Source organism: Leucoraja erinacea, chromosome 1 (assembly GCF_028641065.1).
Source record: "Leucoraja erinacea ecotype New England chromosome 1, Leri_hhj_1, whole genome shotgun sequence".
Classification (NCBI taxonomy): domain Eukaryota; kingdom Metazoa; phylum Chordata; class Chondrichthyes; order Rajiformes; family Rajidae; genus Leucoraja; species Leucoraja erinaceus.
In genome coordinates, this window is record NC_073377.1 from 123,106,392 (window position 1) to 123,128,500 (window position 22,109).

A 22,109-nucleotide genomic window follows, 5' to 3' on the forward strand; every position below is an offset into this window, starting at 1 on the left:
TAAACACCAAGTTACAAAATGAAAATTAAATTTGTTTAAATTACTGTTATTCGGAAAAGCCTATGCAGAAAAACATAATTCCATCAATCATACATGGTAACACAAACCAAACAAGGATTTGCTTATAAAATGCATACTAGAGTAAGTGGGACCCGTAGGGTCCCATGTTCACACGGGAGGGCTGGTCCCCAACGCAATATTCCACTTCTACACCAATTCCAATATTGGTGGCCAGTGGGGGGGGGCTTTCTGGAGTGCTGGTATGGGTTCTTGGGGTGGCAGCTCAGTCCCTCAAGCCTGATCTGCTGACAGCTCACTCACAGCTGGTGGGCTGGCAGTTGACTCATGACTATTCCTTGAAATTCCATTTCAAGCAGGGTGCAAGGCCACCAAATTCAAATCCATGTTCCTACCATTTCAAGCAGGGTGCAAGGCCACCAAATTCAAGTGCAGTTTCTTACCACTATGAGCAGGGTGCAAGGCCACTGAATTCAAGTGCAGTGTTCTACCACTTCAAGCAGGGTGCAAGGCCACCGAATTCAAGTGCAGTTTCCAACCACTTCAAGCAGTGTGCAAGGCCACCGAATTCAAGTGCAGTTTCATACCACTTCAAACTGGATCCAAGGCCACAAAATTCATGTGCAGTTTCATACCACTTTCAGCAGGGTGCAAGGCCATCAAATTCAGTGCAGTTTCATACCACTTCAAGCAGGATGCAAGGCTGCCAAATTCAAATGCAGCTTCATACCATTTCATGCAGGGTGAAACCACCATAAAACCAATCAAAACACCAAACTCACAGTTCAGTAGACATTTAGTGTGTTCAGTTGATTCACAGCTTAGCCAGAGTCGTGATCTCACCCTCCCCCATCAAGCAGAGACTGAGCCACACCCACACTTCCGGGTTTTATAACCCCTACCCCTCCCACCGGAAAAGGTGTGGCTTTCATGGCGTGATTGACAGGAGAGAGATTCTCAACATATTTTAAACACTAATAACACTTTTATTTTTCATTGATGGGAAGAATTCTCTGCACCTACTCAGCGGAGGGGGGACTGAGTAAGATGGCCAAAAATCACAGCCGTAAGTGGTAGCGTTTTATCTAAAATCAATATAGAGTGCAAACAGGAAGTAAGTGCATTTGCTGTAGTGCCTTTTAACTTCAAGCCAAAGCACCCAAGCTGCCATTTGCAGTAAGTAGTGCCGTTCAACTTCAAGCCAAAGCACCCAAGCCACTATTTGCATAAAGTAGTGCCTTTCAACTTCAAGCCAAAGCACCCAAGCCACCATTTGCAGTAAGTAGTGCCGTTCAACTGCATGCCACCATTTGCAGTAAGTAGTGCCTTTCAACTTCATGCCACCATTTGCAGTAAGTAGTGCCTTTCAACTTCAAGCCAATGTACCCCAAGCCACCATTTGCAGTGAGTAGTGCCTTTCAACTTCAAGCCAAAGCACCCAAGCCACCATTTGCAGTAAGTAGTGCCTTTCAACTTCAAGCCAAAGCACCCAAACAACCATTTGCAGGCAGTGCCTTTTTACTTCAAAGAAACCATATTTTCATTTTCAAACCACATTAAGGATACTCACAGTGGTGTAGACATTTGTTCAGCGTTATTCAGAGCTTAGAGACGTGATCCTTGGCTTCATCCATCTTGCAGAGACTGAGTGAGGCACACCACTTCCTGGTTTTATAGTCCCTCCCCCTCCCTCCAGCCAAAGCCAAAGCACCCAAGCCACCATTTGCAGTAAGTAGTGCCTTTCAACTTCAAGCCAAAGCACCCGCCACCATTTGCAGTAAGTAGTGTCTTTCAACTTCAAGCCAAAGCACCCAAGCCACCATTTGCAGTAAGTAGTGCCTTTCAAATTCAAGCCAATGCACCCACGCCACCATTTGCAGTAAGAAGTGCCTTTCAACTTCAAGCCAAATCACCCAAGCCACCATTTGCAGTAAGTAGTGCCTTTCAACTTCAAGCCAAAGCACCCGCCACCTTTTACAGTAGGTAGTGCATTTCAACTTCAAGCCAAAGCACCCAAACAACCATTTGCAGTAAGTAGTGCCTTTCAACTTCAAGCCAAAGCACCCGCCACCATTTGCAGTAAGTAGTGCCTTTCTACTTCAAGCCAAAGCACCCAAGCCACCATTTGCAGTAAGAAGTGCCTTTCAACTTCAAGCCAAATCACCCAAGCCACCATTTGCAGAAAGTAGTGCCTTTCAACTTCAAGCCAAAGCACCCAAGCCACCATTTGCAGTAAGTAGTGCCGTTCAACTTCAAGCATGCCACCATTTGCAGTAAGTAGTGCCTTTCAACTTCATGCCACCATTTGCAGTAAGTAGTGCCTTTCAACTTCAAGCCAATGTACCCAAGCCACCATTTGCATTAAGTAGTGCCTTTCAACTTCAAGCTAAAGCACCCAAGCCACCATTTGCAGTAAGTAGTGCCTTTCAACTTCAAGCCAAAGCACCCAAACAACCATTTGCAGGCAGTGCCTTTTTACTTCAAACAAACCATATTTTCACTTTCAAACCACATTAAGGGGACTCACAGTAGTGTAGACATTTGTTCAGCGTTATTCAGAGCTCAGAGACGTTACCCTTGGCTTCATCCATCTTGCAGAGACTGAGTGAGGCACACCACTTCCTGGTTTTATAGTCCCTCCCCCTCCCTCCAGCCAAAGCCAAAGCACCCAAGCCACCATTTGCAATAAGTAGTGCCTTTCAACTTCAAGCCAAAGCACCCGCCACCATTTGCAATAAGTAGTGTCTTTCAACTTCAAGCCAAAGCACCCAAGCCACCATTTGCAGTAAGTAGTGCCTTTCTAATTCAAGCCAAAGCACCCAAGCCACCATTTGCAGTAAGAAGTGCCTTTCAACTTCAAGCCAAATCACCCAAGCCACCATTTGCTGTAAGTAGTGCCTTTCAACTTCAAGCCAAAGCACCCGCCACCTTTTACAGTAGGTAGTGCATTTCAACTTCAAGCCAAAGCACCCAAACAACCATTTGCAGGCAGTGCCTTTTTTACTTCAAGCCAAAGCACCCGCCACCATTTGCAGTAAGTAGTGCCTTTCTAACTTCAAGCCAAAGCACCCAAGCCACCATTTGCAGTAAGAAGTGCCTTTCAACTTCAAGCCAAATCACCCAAGCCACCATTTGCAGAAAGTAGTGCCTTTCAACTTCAAGCCAAAGCACCCAAACAACCATTTGCAGGCAGTGCCTTTTTACTTCAAACAAACCATATTTTCATTTTCAAACCACATTAAGGGGACTCAGTAGTGTAGACATTTGTTCAGTGTTATTCAGAGCTCAGAGAGACTTTACCCTTGGCTTCATCCATCTTGCAGGGACTGAGTGAGGCACACCACTTTTTGGTTTTATAGTCCCTCCCCCTCCCTCCAGCAGGGGCAGCAGAGAGAATGGTGTATTTTTTTTAAACATTAATATCTCTCTGGTTAGTCATCGATGGGAAAAATTCTCTGCACCTGTAATGCGGAGGGGGGCTCTGAGCGAGGTGGCCAAAAATGACGGCCGTAGGTGGCGGTGTTCTGTCGGAAATCGCAGGACAGTGGGCCAAAAGCGGTCAAGATCAGAGTTTTAGTAATATAGAAGATATAGAACCAATGGCATCTCTGGATAATGTCAACTTAAATTGGAGCTATTTGATCAGTTTTCTCAGATGACACAAAGGGAAGCAATTTCTTAATTGCAAGTGTCAGATCTATTTAAAAATAGTTCCAACAAAAAGCCATTTTATATTCTGTTTTCCTTCAGAAAATGCTTCTATGTTTTCACAATCATAAACAAATGCTTGGTAGGGATTACAACTCATTTTGGGGATAGGCGCCAATGGTATGTCTCAAGGCAGTCTGAATTCATTTCTTAGGATTGACATTTACAATATTACTACCATCCTTCCTTTCCCACCAGTTGCCTAATGCTCCCAAGAGCAATGACTTTTTAAGAAGATGTGATCTCAAAAATGTAAATAAGTGCAAGCCCTGGCCAATCAAAAGAGCTAAATATAATACATGTGTAAAGTGGTGAATGACTGTTCAGTATTATACAAACAGCTATATAAATGCATGAAATCCACCCAAGATTAAACATATAGGACTACCCTGGCAGATGCATTGTTTCAGCCTGCTCATGCCCCTCAGAGCTCATCTCCAAATACCTTGATTACATTTTATTACCCTTGTCCAGTCCCTTCCCACCTGCATCCAAAGCATCTCATTGAACGCCCATCAACAATTTTCAAATCCTAGGCCTTCATTTTATCATCATTACCTTGCTTGTCCAGTCCTTTTACACCTCCATTCCCCACATGGAAGGTCTTGAGGCCCTTCGATTCTTCTTTGAACCCAATCAGTTCCCCTTTACTAACACTCCATCACCTGGCAAAATCTGTCCTTACTCTCAACAACTTCTCTTTTGACTCCATTCACAATCTTCCAGTTAAAGGTTTAGCCAAGGGCACTCGCATGGACCTCAGCAATGCCTGTCTTTTTGTTGGTTACATAGAATAATCCTTGATCCAAATGTACATTGGCACCATCTCCCAACTCTGTCTCTGCGCAATCGACTACTGCATCGGGAGCCTCCCACACCCATGCAGAACTCGTTGATTCCATTAACTTTCATGCTGCCCTCAAGTTCACTTCGACCATCTCTGACACGTCTTGCCCCTTTCTTGATCTCCCTGTCTCCATCACAGGGGACAGACTATCAACTCATGTCTACTATAAACCCACAGACTTCCACAGTCATCTGGACGACACCTCTTATGACCTTCTTTACATAGCAAGGCCAAGAATAGACTAGTCCACCTTTTCGCCGAACACTTGCACTCGGTCTGCCAAGACCTGCTGGATCTCCTAGTTGCTAACCATTTTAACTCCCCTTCCCATTGCCATGATGACCTTTCTGTCCTGAGCCTCCTCCGAAGCTGGAGTTAGGCCTCACGCAAATTGGAAGAAGAACATCTCATATTCCGTTTGGGTAGCTTACAACATAATAGTATGAACATTGAATTCTCCAATGTTAGGTAACTAACCTACAACCAACACCCTCCTTTGCCCCACCTGGATGTGCACCCATTTCTCCCTTTCCCCCTGTCCATTTCCACCTAAATTCCCTTCTCTGGCTTCACATTTCATGCCTCCTCTATCCTCATCTGTGATCTCCCACTTTATATATTTTCATCTCTGATCTTCATCCAACAATCTGCCAAAAACTTCCATCATCTACATCCACCTATCACTTGCCAGGCTTTGGCCTGTCCCCAGCTCCCTTCTACCTTTCTCTCCCCCCTCCCCCCCCCCCCCCACCAATCAATCTTAAGAAGAGTCCCGACTCAAAATATTGCTTATCCACGTTCTCCAGAAATGCTGCCCCCTTCCCCCCATCGCACCACAGCTGAATTATTCCAGCACTATGTGTCTTTTCTTTTAAATAAATGTATATTTTGCTTTGCACTAATTAGAATGCAAATAGGTCCAAGTGATTAAATTAATAATTAACCTATATTTCAATTTCTATTATCCAGTTTGACAGAAACTGGTATCAATCAAACAATTGATTGTTTGGAAGCAATTTCACCAGGATGGTGTTGCTAGTACAGAAGGACAAGTTGGGAAAAGAGCAGCATAAGAAAATGAATATAGTATGGAAGTATATAATGATGAATACTATTCAAAATTAATCTTACAACTAAAATACTCTGGGGAAGCGCGCATACTATATAAAATAATTGCAATGAAAACAAATAATGCCATCCTAGATCATTTCAGTGTCATTAATACTTTCATAAAATGAATTTCCATGTTCATCAGCATTTTTAATTTAGAAATGAAATGCAATCATGTGACCAATGGCCTTGTGTAGAACACAAAGTCAATCAATCTGCAGTCAGTAATATGTTACTGACTGTCGTTAAGCAGCCTTAAAGATAGATTCCTTCAAGTGTTTAAATTTGTTTTCTCCTTTGTGTCTCCCTCCTGACCTATCCAATGATAAGTGAAAGCATAAGAGTTTAAATACAGTGATCTGAAGTTTACTGAAAGACGTTTAGTGTAAGAATACTACAGTAAGAGAAAAATCTGTCTTCCCATCAATGTTTATTTATGTACATCATTGATTGGCACATCAACTACACAATAGGAAAAATAAATGTCAACAATGTCTTCGTTGTCTATAATGGTGCATTAATTGATTCACATGTAGTAGACCCACACAAAGTTTGATGTCAGCCTGCAGCACGAGTCCCAAAAGATCAGGACGATAGTCAGATGTCAGCAAATGTGGGACTGCGAGCTGTGAGAGCAGAGTCAATGGGAATCAAAGTGATTGATGATGGAAGTAAAAATAAATTAGCTACGGGTTGTGACTGTGGATGATGGCAAGGGGCAGGGGGTCGTGGATGATTGGGTTCCTGAAGGAGAACAGCAAGTGAGTAAAACCTGCTCTGCAAGGCCACCTACTGACAGCACACCTGAAGAGCACAGAACAGTACAGGGACCGGTCCTTGAGACCACAATGTTTGTACCGAAACATGATGCCAAGTTAAATTGGTCTCATCTGCCTGTACATGATCCATATTGCTCTATTCTCTGCACTTCCATTTGCCTATCTAAAAGCCAATTATTGTATCTGCCTCCACCACCACCCCTGGCAATGTGTTCCAGGCCCCCACTACTCTCTGTAAAGAGAGTCCCACACATGTCCATTAAACTTCCTTCCTCTCATCTGGTAGCTATGCCCTTTAGTGTTGGACATTTTCACCCTGTTTTGACTGTCCACCCTATCTATGATTCTCATAACTTTATATACGTCCATCATCTCCACTCAACCTCTGACATTCTAGAGAAAACAATCCAAGTCTAGCCAACCTCTGCCTGTAGTTGAAACCCTCTAATTCAGACAGCATTCTGGTAAATCTCCTCTGCACCCTCTCCAGAGTCACCACATCTTTCCTGTAATGGAGTGTCTAGAACCACATCTCTATAGAGCTGCATTATGACTTCCAGACACTTATATTCAATTCCCCTAGTAATGAAGGTAAGCATACCATATGCCATAGTAAAGGGAGCATATGACCCAATTTTCCCCTGAACCTCCGAATAAGTGTTGCACTTTGGAGGAAATCTTCTCTTACCCTTAAAATAACTGGCCACGTTCCTCAGCTATTTCCATTATGGCCCTGGCACAATCTTCAGCTGGGCGCCAGGCTCTGAGACCTTCAGAATAGCTCAGTGCAGCAACAAGGCTTTCTCAGCGCAAGGATCGAGTTGGTGTCAAAGAACTCTGTCAGTCAGCGTGGCACCATGAGGCTCAAAGGCCGTCAAAGCTCTGAGTGATTGTGGAAACTGAGTGTTGGTGAATAGAAACATAGAAAATAGGTGCAGGAGTAGGCCATTCGGCCCTTCGAGCCTGCACCGCCATTCAATATGATCATGGCTGATCATCCAACTCAGTATCCTGTACCTGCCTTCTCTCCACAAGGGCCACATCTAACTCCCTCTTAAATATAGCCAATGAACTGGCCTCAACTACCTTCTGTGGCAGAGAATTCCACAGATTCACCACTCTGTGTGTAAAAAATTATTTTCTCATCTCGGTCCTAAAAAACTTCCCCCTTATCCTTAAACTGTGACCCCTTGTTCTGGACTTCTCCAACATCGGGAATAAACTTCCTGCATCTAGCCTGTCCAACCCCTTAACAATTTTGTAAGTTTCTATAAGATCCCCCCTCAATCTTCTAAATTCTAGCGAGTCTAAATTCTAGCGATGTCTTTGGCATCCACAAATATTCACATTAACATATGAAATAGATGTATTTATTACATATAACATTCACCCAGAAGCCAATGTCCCTATTTCTTTGAATGGCCACTGCTGCTTGCACCAAATGTAATCCAGCACAGGCTCGGGAAGGTGATTCTTCACTATCAAGGATAGTGCCCTTGAAACGAAAGGGTACTATTCCTTTCAACGTTTTTTCAATAGTCAAGAGAAAGGGCAATGGCAAGGCATGAGCTAGTTATTCCTAGCATGTTACATGGATATGGTGTTTAGTATCTTTCTTCTTTGACAAATTATTCTATAATTAAGACCAACAAAGGACATTTTCCACAGAGGAAATCTGTGGAAAATTGTGCTGTCCCACTAATTGCCTCAGGGAGTCAGTTATAGTGTGGAAACAGGCCCTTCAGCCCAACTTGTCCACACCGACCAACATGTCCCATCTACACTAGACCCACTACGTATACTTGGCCCATATCCCTCTAAACCTGTCCTATCCATCTACCTGTCAAATTGTGTCTTAAACGTTGCGATAGTCCCTGCCTCAACTACCTCCTCTGGCAGCTTGTTCCATACACCCACCACCTTTTGTGAAAAGGTTACACCTCAAATTCCTATAAAATCTTTCCTCTTTCACCTTCATGTGCACCTACTCGATTATTCCTCTCATGGGTTTATACATCTCTAGAAGATTGCAAGTTGTTATGAACACAGATACCATAAGATTAATTTTCCCCACAAACACTTGCTGTTGGCTATATTTATAATTTTTAAATCACAATTGTGTCTATTATTGGATTGTGAAGGGGAGGGGTACTATTCCTTTCAATGTTTTTTCAATAGTCAACAGAAAGGGCAAAGGCAAGGCATGAGCTGATTATTCCTAGCATGTTAGCATGGATATGGTGGATTCAGTATCTTTCTTCTTTGACGTATTATTCTATAATCAAGATCACCAAGTAAGTAAGTTTATTGGCCAAGTATTCACATACAACGACTTTGCCTTGGTGCTCTGCCCACAAGTAACAACATGACATGCAGTGACAGTTATGAATGACTCAGAAAGCACTAAACATTAATAATAAAATATTAATGATAAAACACCACTGATCAAGCATGTGAACCAACAAAATACCAGATCAAAGGGAGGCTACAGATTTTTGACTGTTGAGTAGAGCAACTACTCGTGGATAAAAACTGTTTTTGTGTCTGGCTACGGCAGCTTTGACAGTCTGGAGTTGCCTTCCAGAGGGAAGTGATTCAAAGAGTTTGTGGCCAGGGTGAGAAGGGTCAAAGATGATCTTGCCTGCTCGTTTCCTGGCCCTTGCAGTGTACAGTTCATTAATGGAGGGAAGGTTGCAGCCAATAATCTCCTCTGCTGATCGGACGATTCGCTGCAGCCTCCAGGTGTCGTGCTTGGTGGCTGAGCCAAACCAGACCATGATGGAGAAGGTGAGAACAGACTCTACGATGGCCATGTAGAATTGGACCATCATTGCCTGTGGAAGATTGTGCTTCCTCAGCTGCCGTAGGAAGTACATCCTCTGTTGTGCCTTTTGACTGTGGAGTCGATGGTAGCCCCCACTTAAGGTCCTAGGAGATGATGGTTCCCAGGAACTTAAAAGACTCCACAGATGTGACTGTGGTGTTGTTGATGGTGAGTGGGGTGAAGGGAGGGGAGCTCTCTTAAAGTCTACAATCAATTCCACTGTCTTAAGAGCATTGAGCTCTAGGTTGTTGCTACGACACCAGGACGCCAGCTGTGACACTTCCTGTCTGTAAGCAGATTCCTCCCCATCCTGGATCAGTCCAATCAGGGTTGTGTCGTCCGCAAACTTGAGAAGCTTGACAGAGGTGTCTGTGGAGGTGCCGTCGTTGGTGTAGAGAGAGTAGAGGAGAGGAGAGAGAGTACACAGCCTTGCGGTGCTCCTATGCTGAGTGTTTGCGGGTCCGAGATGTGCTTTCCCAGCCTCACATGCTGCTTCCTGTCTGTCAGGAAGCTGGTGATCCACCGACAGAGGGGTTCAGGCACAGTCAACTCGGAAAGTTTGGAGTGTAGTAGCTCTCGCATAGGTCCCCTGGCAGTCTAGGTGCTGTAGGATGAAGTGCAGGCCCAGGTTGACTGCATCATCCACAGATCTATTGGCCCGAAATGCAAACTGCATAGGATCCAGCAGGGGGGTCGTGATATTTTTCAGCTTGGCCAGCACAAGCCTTTCGAGTCTTCATGACTACAGAGGTTAGTGCAACAGGCCTATAGTCATTAAGACAAGTAATCCTTGCCTTTTTTGGTACAGGGACAATAGTGGAGACTTTGAAGCAGGCAGGGACAGTACGTGTTTGCAGGGACTAGTTAAAAATGTCTGTATAGACCGGTGCCAGCTGTTTGGCACAGAGTTTAAGAGTAGAGGGGGAAACATTGTCAGGTCCTGGAGATTTCCGGCTTTTTTGTCTTTTGAAAAGCCTCTCCACCTCCTCTGTTTTTATTGTTGATATTGGATGTGATGTTGGTGATTGGGTGTGAAGTGGTGATTGGAGGGGGGTGGGTTTAGAAGGACCCAGTCTTTGCAGACTGAGGTCAGGCTCTGAGTGGGTATGAATTGTGGTGGGAAATGGTCCAGTCTTTTCATACAGGAGCCTTGCCTTACGTAGGTGTGAAGTGGTGAATGGGAAGGAGAGGGTGCAGGGTCCATTCTTTGCAGACTGGGGTCTGGCTGTGGTTGGGGAGGGGGTACCAGGGTTACGTTTCTGATTTTCAAACCTGCAGTAAAACTCATTCAGGTCATTGGTCAGCTGACGATTGTCCAAAGAGTGGGGGGGTTTTCTTCTTGTAGCTGGTAATTTCTTGCAAGCCCTTCCAAACTGAAGAAGAGCCACTAGCTGAGAACTTGCTCCTCAACTTCTCAGAATATCTTTCCTTGGCAGCTCTGATTCCTCTTCTCAGCTTGTACTTGGCCTGCCTGTAGAGGTCTGCATCCCCGCTCCTGTAGGCCTCCTCTTTAGACCGTTGGAGCTGTCCGAGTTCTGCAGGGCTTGTTGTTGTTGAACCATGTCCGGGTCTTAGTTGGAATGCAACTGTCCTCGTGAAAGCTGACATATGATGATACAGTGTCTGTATACTCATCGAGGCTTGTGGTTGCTTCCCTGAACACATTCCAATCCGTGCAGTCAGAGCAGGATTGTAGGTTCTCAATGCCCTCGCTTGTCCACCTTTTCGTTGTTCTGACCACAGGCTTAGCAGCTTTTAGTTTCTGCCTGTAGGTCGGAATAAGACTCAGACCCGCCCAGGGAATAGAGCGATATGCGTTCTTGATTGCCGTATAACAGTGATCGAGTGTTCTCTCCCCTCTGGTGCGGCAGGTAACATGAAGTCTGTATTTTGGAAGGTCACGGCTGAGGTTAGCTTTGTTAAAGTCCCCCAAAACAATGACCATGGAGTCCGGGAAGTCACTCTCTACCCTCATTACCTGATCAGCGAGTTGCGTTTGTGCCTCACGTATGCAGGTTTGGGGGGAATGTAAACTCCAGCGAGAATAAAGGAGTTAAATACCCTCGGAGAATAGAAACATTTGCAGTTTATAAAGAGGGATTCTAGGTTGGGAGAGCAGAAGTTTGACATTACTGTGATGTCGCTGCTCCAGTCCTGGTTGGTATAGAAGCATATTCCACCGCCTCTTGATTTCCCCGCTGCCTCCACTTCGCGATCCACTCTGTGAAGTTGGAAGCCAGCCAGTTGCAGCGCGCTGTCCGTGGTCGACTCACAAAGCCAGGTCTTGGTGAAACACAGGGCAGCAGCTCGAGATAAGTCCTTGTTTGTCCGATGCAGGAGTTGCAGTTCGTCCACTTTGTTCTTGAGAGAACCATACGTTTGGCAGGAATATGCTCTGGAGTGGTGTGCGTGAGCCTCGTCGCCGGAGTCGTGTGAGGCAACTTTAGAACACCATTACATCAGTACATTAGAGGGGTTAAGGAAAGAGCGTTCACGTCGCGGCCCTGTTTCCACCAATCTCTCCACCACCACGCACAAGAAGTGCAAGACAGACACCATTATCTGGCTGAACAACTTCTAATCTTGTGTGTGGACTCGATAAGAAGGAGAAGTACATTAGAGCAGAAAATGTTGCATCACTGCAGGTGCTGCTTCTTGGATGAAACCAAATGTAAAAAAAATGAGAAAGCATATGTAAAAAAGTACAAGGTGCTTTTCAAATAATGCAGAAGGAATTTTATATCTTGACTCAACTGAAAAAACATCACCAGATTCACTCGTCATTCATGCTGTATTGATACATGAAGATTTAATGGTGCATATTTTGGCTGCTGTGTTTGTTTATGTTAAAAAAAACAATTGCACTTCAGAAGATAATGCATGCTTCTGAAGAGCTTTGGGATTTTCTAATGATCAGAAAATGCTGTAAAAACTAAGTATTTTTTAAAAGATTGAGGAATATTTTAATAGAACATGCAAAGCCTATATTTTTAACGTAAATGTTAATGCATGATAATGTAGGTAGCGAGACTATAGAAAGATGTGCAAAAGGGTCAGGGATATAAGCATTATGTTACAAAGGATGGATCATGGAGCAATCAACATACTCCATTACCAATTAATATGTATTTCTACTAATTGGGTAGTTCAGTAGATTTGAACTTTACAGCATTCTCTGCAATTGTCAGATTTAGTAGAACATTGAGAGACAAGGATGTTTTACTTTTTTAATATGTAAACATAGTGCTAAGTAAATACCTTCAGAAAATATTCAGGTAATGCAAAATCTGTGGAGAAAGAAACAGGTTAGCGTTTCAAGAACCAAACCACAAAACCTATTGGAACAGGCCATTAGGTCTACCGAGTCACTGCTGACAATCAAGTGCTCATTTACACTAATCCTTCACTAAACCTATTTTACTCTCCGTACATTACCATCAATTTGTCCCAGATTCTTCCACTTACCTACACACAGTAAAAGCAATTAACAGTGACTAATTAATACACTAATCTGCATGCTTTAGGGATGAGAGGGGAAACAGGAGCACCCATAGAGAACACGCAAACTCTACACCGACAGGACCAAGGGGCAGGATCTGAACCCGGATCACTCAATCTGTGAAGCGGCACCTCTACTAGGTGTGCCACTATGCCAAAGTGAATTCTTAGGAAAGGCTGCTTTTTGATCAAATAAGTGAGAGTGCATCAAGGAGTACAATAGAAATGAATCTAGCCTCATAGCTGTCTCATGTGCACAGTATATGCATTTGAAATAATTAAAATCACAAGAAAATGTTGCAAATGTAATGGTCTCCCATTGCTATAGTAAAAAGTTTATAGTGATTCAAAGAACATTTCACAACAAACTTAGATGATACAGTCTGCTCGATCTGCATTGTGCAGAGCTGCCAGGTTTTGTCAGACCATTTCAGTATTCTAGTACCTCAAAATCAGTATTTTGCTGAGGAAATCAGTATTTTTACGCGATGCCACTTTGCTGAAAAAAATTGTGTTTTTTTTATGTGCAGTCATATCCATGTAAGAGTACAAGAATGCATAACTTTGCGACCAATTGACATGTCTTCTATGCACCTTACTTGACAGTGCATTCATTGCCATCTCTTTGTATACTGCTGTTTGAATGGCTGCTTCCTGCTTTTATCACCAGATGATGATGTAGAAGCCATTTTGTAAGCCTCCCTCTCCCTCCCTCGCTCCGTCTCTCTCTCCCTCCTTCCTCTCTCTCCCTCCCTCTTTCCCTCCCTCCCTCTTTCCTTCCCTCCCTCTCTCCTCCTTTCTTTTTCCCTCCCTCCCTCTCTCCCTCTTTCTCCGTCTCTCCTCCTCCCTTTCTCCCTCTCTCCCCTCTCCACCCCTCCCTCTCTCCCCCTTGAGCCCACCCACCGTTCTGTAAAATCAAGGCCAATCCCAATGTAACTGCAATCCCACTGGTAACCTTTCACCACTAGGCTTATCCAGAATTCTACCACTGCCTGAAAAATAATCAATGGCTCAACTTCCACTGAGAAAGAGAATTCCAAAGACTCATTGTTATACGAGAATGTTCCTGAAATGTCTGTGACCCATAGCGCTGTGGCCATAGCGCTATGTGTAAAGCCCATAGCGCTATGTTTAAAGCCCACAGTGCTGCAGCCGGTAGCGCTATATTTAGAACCCACAGCGTGCAGCCAACAACGCTTTGTTTAAATTCCCACGCGTTAAACCGACGGCTCTCTGTTTTTAATCCTGGAGCGGGACAGGCAGCGACTCTGGAGAAAAGGAATGGGTGATGTTTCTGATCGAGATCCATCTTCAGACTGAACTGAACTCCGTATTTAAAATCCGTATTTAACACAACGGAGCTCTGATTGTGTCTATCACCTTCCCCAAATAATTCTTGCCACAATCCTTTCAATTTCAAAGCAAAATATCAACAACTAAATCCTGGTTTTCAGTTTATTTTCCATAGAAATAAGCCAAGAACTAACATCTACAATACCTTCCACAAAATTATCTACTTCATAAAGTTCAGTCTGGGAAGGATACATTTAGGAAGAGGATAAATGAGTCAGACACCTGCAGTTATTCAATGGTTTCAAGATTTTGTTTTCTGGATTATTCTTTTTCAGTCCAACATTACACTGCCATGGATTGATGACATATGATTTTGCTCTCTTGATCCCAAAACAAGGAACTGACTGTTAGGAACATGCCACTTTGGTAGTTAAGTAATGCTATGAACTTCCTGTTTTAAGGCTGTGTTAAGGTTGCTGGAAAAGTATGGCTACCTAATAATATTCCCTTGCTTTTTACTCACTGAAGAGTAACAGGAGAATGACTAATTAAAACTCATTTAATTATCTGGTAATTGAGCACAAAGAAAGATGCAATCCAGAAGACTGCTACTGGGATTCCTCAGAAAGGTATAATCAACTGCTTACTCAATTACCTTCATAAGGTCAGAAGTGGAAATGTATGTTATGAAGTGTACAGTGTTCATTTATATTTTTTACTCCTCAATAATTAACTAATCTGTATCAGTTTGAATGAGGCATAATTCGGGCATGACCTGATAAATGTCAAGAAAAAATTGTGACACGCAAGTGCCAGCCAATGGGCTTCTTGAACAAGAAAATCCAACATTCTCCAGACATTCTACAGAAGCGTTATTATTGAATTGCCTCCATCAACATTGTCAGAACATTATTAGCAGTAACACAAATATTCTCAACTTGGCTAGACAACTGTAAATTCACCAATTCTTAAGAAACTCAACATCATCCAGGACAAAACAGTCCCATTGACTCCTCAAACCTACACTTCTTCACCAGCTTACCACAGCTGCGATGGAAACCCTTTTAAGGTACAATTAACATGGATTAAAGTGACTTTAGTGGCAACTTGCAACCATGCAACTTGACACCTGAAGGGGCACCAGTATAATAACAAATTCTCAATCACCAAGTTAACCTTCCCTCTTCCCAAGGCCACATCATTCTAATGAAGAAATCCATTGTTGTATCTCCAGCATCAATGCACTATGGTCATTGAACCTCCTATCTGCCAGTGCTGCTATGGTCCCTGCACCATGTGGGCTATATCAGTTCAAAAACATTATTACCCTGTGCTTTTTTCCAAGGGGATTGCAGGATAGACATTCATTACTAGCCTTGACAGCAACACCCAAATGACATATTTCAAATAGTTGTCCCGACTAATTTCCACCAATTCTGCTCAGATCACAGAGCTTTCTAAAAAATGGTTGTACAATTATCAGTTAGTTTACTATGCGATTCACTGTGCGATTCTAAAGAGACTCAACAGATAGCATATTGCATTGTGTAAGAGCTGATGTCTTAAGTACACTTCTGCATTACATTTTTACGTTCATCTTTAGATTGAATAGATGAATGAATATATTTATGGGCTGTAACTATGATTCCTGTAACTGTCACTTACTTTATCTAAATTCTGATTCAAGTATTAAAGAAACTGGAACTCACTTTCGGGTTTATCATAATTCAGCCATACCATAATTGTTTCTAACAAAGCAAAATGATATACTTTGCAAAATTAACAAACCAAAATCTAGTTACAAAAACAGAATTAAAAATAAATTAAAGCTTTAGACTGTGTTCTATTTTGTGGTCTAGACAAAACCTTGAATTTGTACACTGCCCAGTCTCCAGTTTTCTCCGATGCTGAAAAGGTAATTGAACTTGGACTATAATTACTGGATTAGACACAGATGGGCTGTGAGCACATCACAAAAGAGCTGTTTTGATTCATTTTCATGAATGCCTGGAAGGTCAGACTTTTTCAAATTTCACTTTCATCTATTAAATAAGTTTGCAATTCCTGGGAGTACAACTCAAAAGATTTTTTTCAACCATTTTGATTTAATCATGAGAACAATTATGAATCCTGCTATTTATGCAGAGCTTCCACATTGTGTAATAGTCCATTCAGTTAAAACCCACATCGTTCAGAATACAACTGGTGAACAATGTGATAGCAAATTAGTCAATTTCAGCAAGAAGAAACTTGCAACCTCAAAGCCAAGATTATGTTAATTTGCTAGTTTAACATGTTTGTGTGGTCATCTATATAGTTAGGAGAGACTTCGTGGAGAAGCAACGTATGAAACAAGTGATGAACAGAGAAGAAATACCTTTCATAAATTAAAATGCATTTACTAAAAACAGAAAAATAAAATTGAAGAATAGGGAAAAAATTCATACTCAGTTGAAAATAATTGTCTAAGACTGAAATAAAAATATATTGCTCATTTACACAATGCAGGGAGATTTGAAATTTGTGGCTTGGATGCCTCATTCATTTACTTAATTTTATCTGCAATATAAGTCACATCAGGAAGTAGGGCGCTTCAACTATCTTTTCCTTTGCCAAAGGCTCAGATTTTATGCATTTTTATTGCAAAAATTAGAGGCCAAAGGGTCCACTGGCTAAAGTAACATTTTTCCATTGGTATTTATTATACATTTTTTGTAAATTGCTCTTGACCAGGATGCCGACTCTCTAAAGGAAACAAACTTATCATTAAAAAATAAATGTCCTCTTCCAGCAAGTGTCCCACTTCTGCCAGAGTAAATGTTGTATTGTTAGGATTATACCCTAGTGAGATAAAAAGTAATTTTGAATCCAAACTGCACATGGTGATGTTTGCTGATGCTAAGGAGTGCATAGACTCTACTGAAAGGGGCACTGAACTGACCCAAGTCCTGACAGCTGAAATGGATAAGAAACAAAGCTTATAACTTCTTTAACTCAAGTAAGGCTAAGATTGGAGTTTACCAAACAAAAACAGCTCAGCTAACTGAAAGAAACCAGTAAAGGTTCAGCTGCTTATTCAGATAGAACTAACCCTTAAGGATAAACACAAATGTTGGAGTAACTCAACAGGACAGGCAGCATCTCTGGAGAGAATGGGTGACGTTTCAGGTCACCATTACAATAATACTTTATTAGCCAAGTATGTTTTGCAACATACGAGGAATTTCATTTGCCAAGTCAGTCATACAAATATAAAGCAACGGAACACACAAAACACATTTTAACATAAATATCCATCACAGTAACTCCTCCACATTCCTCGCTGTAAAAAAAAGTTCAATCTCTTCCCTTTGCTCTCCCGCGGTCTGTGGTCATGATCTCTCCGTTGACGGGATGACCTTCACTCCCGCAGCCGGCAGCGGGCCCTCCCCGTCGAGGCGATCAGCTGCTGCGTCGGGGGGATTTCAGCTCCCACCTTCCGGGTGATCCAACCCCGCATCGGGGCTGGTCGAACCTTCCGCGACATTGGAACTCCCAACATCAACAGCTCCTCCAGAGACTGCAAACTCCCGATGTAAAGACCACAGGCCATGGTTGGAGCGATCCCAGGCAAGGGATCGACTCCGATGTTAAGTCCACGCGTCCGTGGTGGGGCCCAAGGTCAGTCTGAGGAGGCCACCAGCTCCATCAATGGTAGGCCACAGTGCGATCGGAGAATGCGATCCAAAAATTATTTGCGTCTCCAACAAGGTAAGAAACTGAAAAAAAGTTTCCCCCGAACCCTCCCCCTCCTCCCACATAAAACAAACCAGAGAACATTTACACAAACTTTTAACACACACTAAAAATAAAAAAGACAAAAACAACAAATAGACTGTTGGCGGGGCTGCCAATCGTGCGGCGCCCCTGGTGGTGCAGCCTTCTTCAGATCGAGAGTCGGAAAGAGGGAAACGTGAGATATAGATGGTGATGTAGAGAGATATAGAACAAATGAACACCATTAAGGATGTTGGATTATTTATCTTGAAAAACTAGCATGTATTCTAGACCTTAGTGATATGTCTATCCAAGTGAGTCTCAGCGAAGGTTAGAGGCTTCATAGTAACAATAATATCCGTTCCTGGAATCAAATTAGTTCCAAGTGGCTCTATGTAATCTCAGACTACAAATATATAATAGGATAAACTATGTTATATTAATCAATTGGCATTCATGCTTTCCCGTTCAAATTTTCTCTCAAGCGTAAAAATTAGATTTTTGATGTGCAAACTGTTGTTGCATTTCATACTAATGTCCATGTGGATCCCCTGCAAAGTATTAAGAAATTGGCCAAAACAAGTTAGGATGATTCACATCATAAAACATGACTTGCGACGTGTCTCAATAGGAACACACAAGTTAATATAGCAGCTAACACTCTGCCATACACTACTCTGAGAAGGCTGTTTAAGAAGGAATTGCAGATGCTGGAGAATCGAAGGTACACAAAAAAGCTGGAGAAACTCAGCGGGTGCAGCAGCATCTATGGAGCGAAGGAAATAGGCAACGTTTCGGGCCGAAACCCTTCTTCAGACTGAACGGGGGCAGGGACAAGAAAGGAAAAAGGAGGAGGAGCCCGAAGGCTGGGAGATGGGAGGAGACAGCAGCGGGACTGAGGAAGGGGAGGAGACAGCAAGGACTAACAAAATTGAGGGAATTCGATGTTCATGCCCCCAGGATGCAGACTCCCCAAACGGAATATGAGGTGCTGTTCCTCCAATTTCCGGTGCTGCTCGTTGTGGCCATGGAGGAGACCCAGGACAGAGAGGTCGGAGACGGAGTGGGAGGGGGAGTTGAAGTGCTGAGCCACCGGGAGGTCAGCTTGGTTATTGTGGACCGAGCGGAGGTGTTCGGCGAAACGATCACCCAACCTCCGCTTGGTCTCACCGATATAGATCTGCTGACATCTAGAGCAGCGGATGCAATAGATGAGGTTGGAGGAGATGCAGGTAAACCTCTGAGAAGGCTGCCTGGTTTTGAAAGCATCTTTCCTGCAGTAGCCAAAGAGCTGCAATTTAATTTATGGCAGCCAAGGAGGTAAAAGAAACCGCAGGGATGGGGTCCAGTTTGAGTGAAGAAGACCTAAACATTCTTATCTGGAGGGAAATATCAGGATGGAGATTCTGTGTGCCAGTGGGTGGGGGGCATATAGCATTCCTGGGGCAATATATGAAGAGACAGCAGGAGGTGATGACAATTGTCTTTCTGAGAATCATCACTCAAAAATTGTCAGGGTGAATCGGCAGCTTACTGAAAACAAATGGCGAGCCATTTCAATGACTGGGTGAGGGAGTGCAGATAGGCCTGCAAATCAACACGTGATGGGTTATTGAATATCAGATTATTTGCGTAGAAAGTAGTTGCCAGCTGATGGATTGAGAAGACAGCCACTTGCTTTGTTTTTCGCAAGTTCCTAATGTACAAGCATCCATCAATCAATCCGTTAAACCCTGTTGCAGACACTGTCTACCTCTCTACTCACTGGAAAGTGATGTTACGAATGCTGACCAACGTTACGCACCTTCTTCTCCATATGCCCCAGCTTCTCTTTAAACTCCAAAATGTGGTCCTCAGCCTCATTCCTGTTGTTCCATAGGTGCTGGTAGCTGTAGATCAGTGTCACTCCTGTTATGAGTCATACTTTGTAGCTACGCTTACTAGCTTAACAGTAAGCCTCCCTGCCTTGTTCCCATATTCTTAGAGAAACGTGCTAGTATGAAGTTAACGATTCTGTAATGTTAATAAAGTCTTTGGACCTTTATCACGGTGTAAGACTTCAGTTATTTAAACAGCAGGATCACAACATGGTGTCAGAATATACGAACTCACTCCTTGCTTAATTGTATTGCTTTTATTTTGGTTTATTGTTTTTTCCAACAGTATTGCAATGGCTTCTGCTCTGAGAAAACCAGAGATCCTGGTATTTGATTAGGATCTTGCAGAACGGTGGCATGTATTTGAAGAAGATTTCTCAATCTACATTGAAGCGGCTCACCCTACTGCTGACCTAGTGTTCGATCGTCAATATTTCATAATCTGGCAGGCACAGAAGCTGCTCGTCGTGCCAGAAGATTTCACTATGAATCGGCTAGGCTTGACAAGGCTGGTGTTCAGCTAGCTCCTGTTGAATCTATTCGAGACCCTGACTGCCTACTGCGCAAATTCCGACAGTTATGTGAGTTATGTACCAATTTAGTTATTGAGCGGCATCTGTCTTTTTCACGGTGCCAGAGACAGGGAGAACCTTTTGGAGTTGTATGTCAGTGCACTGAAGCACATCACAAGTCGGCACGATTTCAGAGATATATGTGATAGCCTCATCCGTGACCGTCTGGTTCATGGCATCCGCAATGATAAATTATGCGACGAGTTACTGCGGGATGCTGACCTTACTCTAGAGACTGCCGGAAACTGCTGTCGCATTGCTGGAATGGCTGACGCTCACATCAAAGTCTTGGGACACTCTGCTGCTCGTGAAATTAATGCTGCGTCTTATCAAATCTCTCCTTGTTTTCCCCAAGTGCATGATACCAAGTTGAGACTGATTGATAATTGCTTTAACTGTGGGGGTTCACATGCTGCTGTTCATGACCGTTGCCCTGCGTATGGAAAATTATGTCGATTTTGCAACAAAATAAACCATTTCCTTAAATGCTGTAGTTCACGTAACAACAGAGTTCAAACAAGACAATCTTTTAATTCACTTGGCCGTGAAAGCTCAGAATTCTCACAACCAGCTCCCATGGATTTACAGGCTGCTGGCGAATGTTTTGATGTCGATTTACATGCCTTGTCTGATTTAAGGCATAAACAACTAGATCCCAAGGTCACTTTGCTCGTTAATGGCAAAACTCTTTATCTGAAGGTCGATTCAGGGGCCAGGTGCAATGTCATTTGCCTGGCTGTGTTCCAAAAGTTACGAAAAACAGAGATTGTTTCTCCAACGGCTGCCTCCCTTGTTCCGTTTGCAGGAGGTCGAGTGCACCCTATCAGTCAAGTTGAATTACACCGTTGACTTAACTCACGTGTCCACATCCTGAATTTCTATATGGTTCGTGAAAATGTGCCATCTCTGCTGGGTGTCAACGCATGTCAAGACATGGGTCTGATTTCGTTCAGCACTTCTGTTTGTCATCTGACTACAGACTGTGGCTTTAGCCATCAAATCCTGACACAATACAGGATTTTGTTTGATAAGCTGGGCAGGTTGCATGTCAGGTATATGATTACCATTTACCCTGAGGCAATTACAGTTGTTTGTCCAGCTCATAAGATTCCCCACGCTATGCGGGACCGTGTTCAAAGTGACTTTAACAGAATTATGTCTCTAGGTGTGATTGCTCTCGTCGCTGACCCCTCGGATTGGCTTTCCACCATGGTCGTGGCAACGAAGAAGAATAAAGACGAAAAACAGATTTGCATCAACCCCAAGGACTTAAAACACAGCAACCTCACTATCCCATGCTTACTGTGGACGAGATTGCAGCGCAGATGGCTGAGGCAACTGTATTCATAGTACTAGATGCCAAGAGTTCATTCTGACAGACTTTGCTAGAATACAACTCATCCTCTTTCAGCACTCCGTTCGGATGCTACAGATTTCTTTGCATGCCCTTTGGAATAAGTTCTGCTAGTGAAGTATTTCAACAAGCTATGGAGCAGTTGTTTGCAGGCTACCCATGCTCCATCGTAGTGGATGACATCCTCGTTGCGGAATGAACGGTCGAAGAACACGATACTAATCTGATGAAGGTCTTGGATCGCACCAAGGCCATCAACCTCAAGCTAAATACTCAAAAATGCAAATTCATGGTAAATGAGGTGAAATACATAGGCCATGTGTTTACTAAAGACGGCCTAAAAACTGATCCGGCGAAAACCAGTGCTGTCAACGAGCTCCCAGCGCCCACAGACGTGCTAAGTTTGCAGAGGTTCCTTGGCATGGTTAACTACTTGAGCAAATTCTTTCCGGGTTTCAGCTAAATATCAGCCC

At 43.2% G+C, this 22,109-nt stretch overlaps 1 protein-coding gene across 1 annotated transcript in view; it reads left to right on the forward strand.

Moving 5' to 3' along the window:
- The window catches only part of LOC129695675 (uncharacterized), a 44,035-nt gene extending 22,200 nt beyond the window's left edge, over positions 1-21,835 (forward strand). The window contains exons 4-5 of the mRNA XM_055632884.1: positions 17,490-17,651; positions 21,694-21,835. Of these exons, the coding sequence (XP_055488859.1) occupies positions 17,490-17,651; positions 21,694-21,835 (304 nt within the window). The remainder of the gene's footprint in view (positions 1-17,489; positions 17,652-21,693) is intronic.
- Positions 21,836-22,109: the final 274 nt, after the last annotated feature.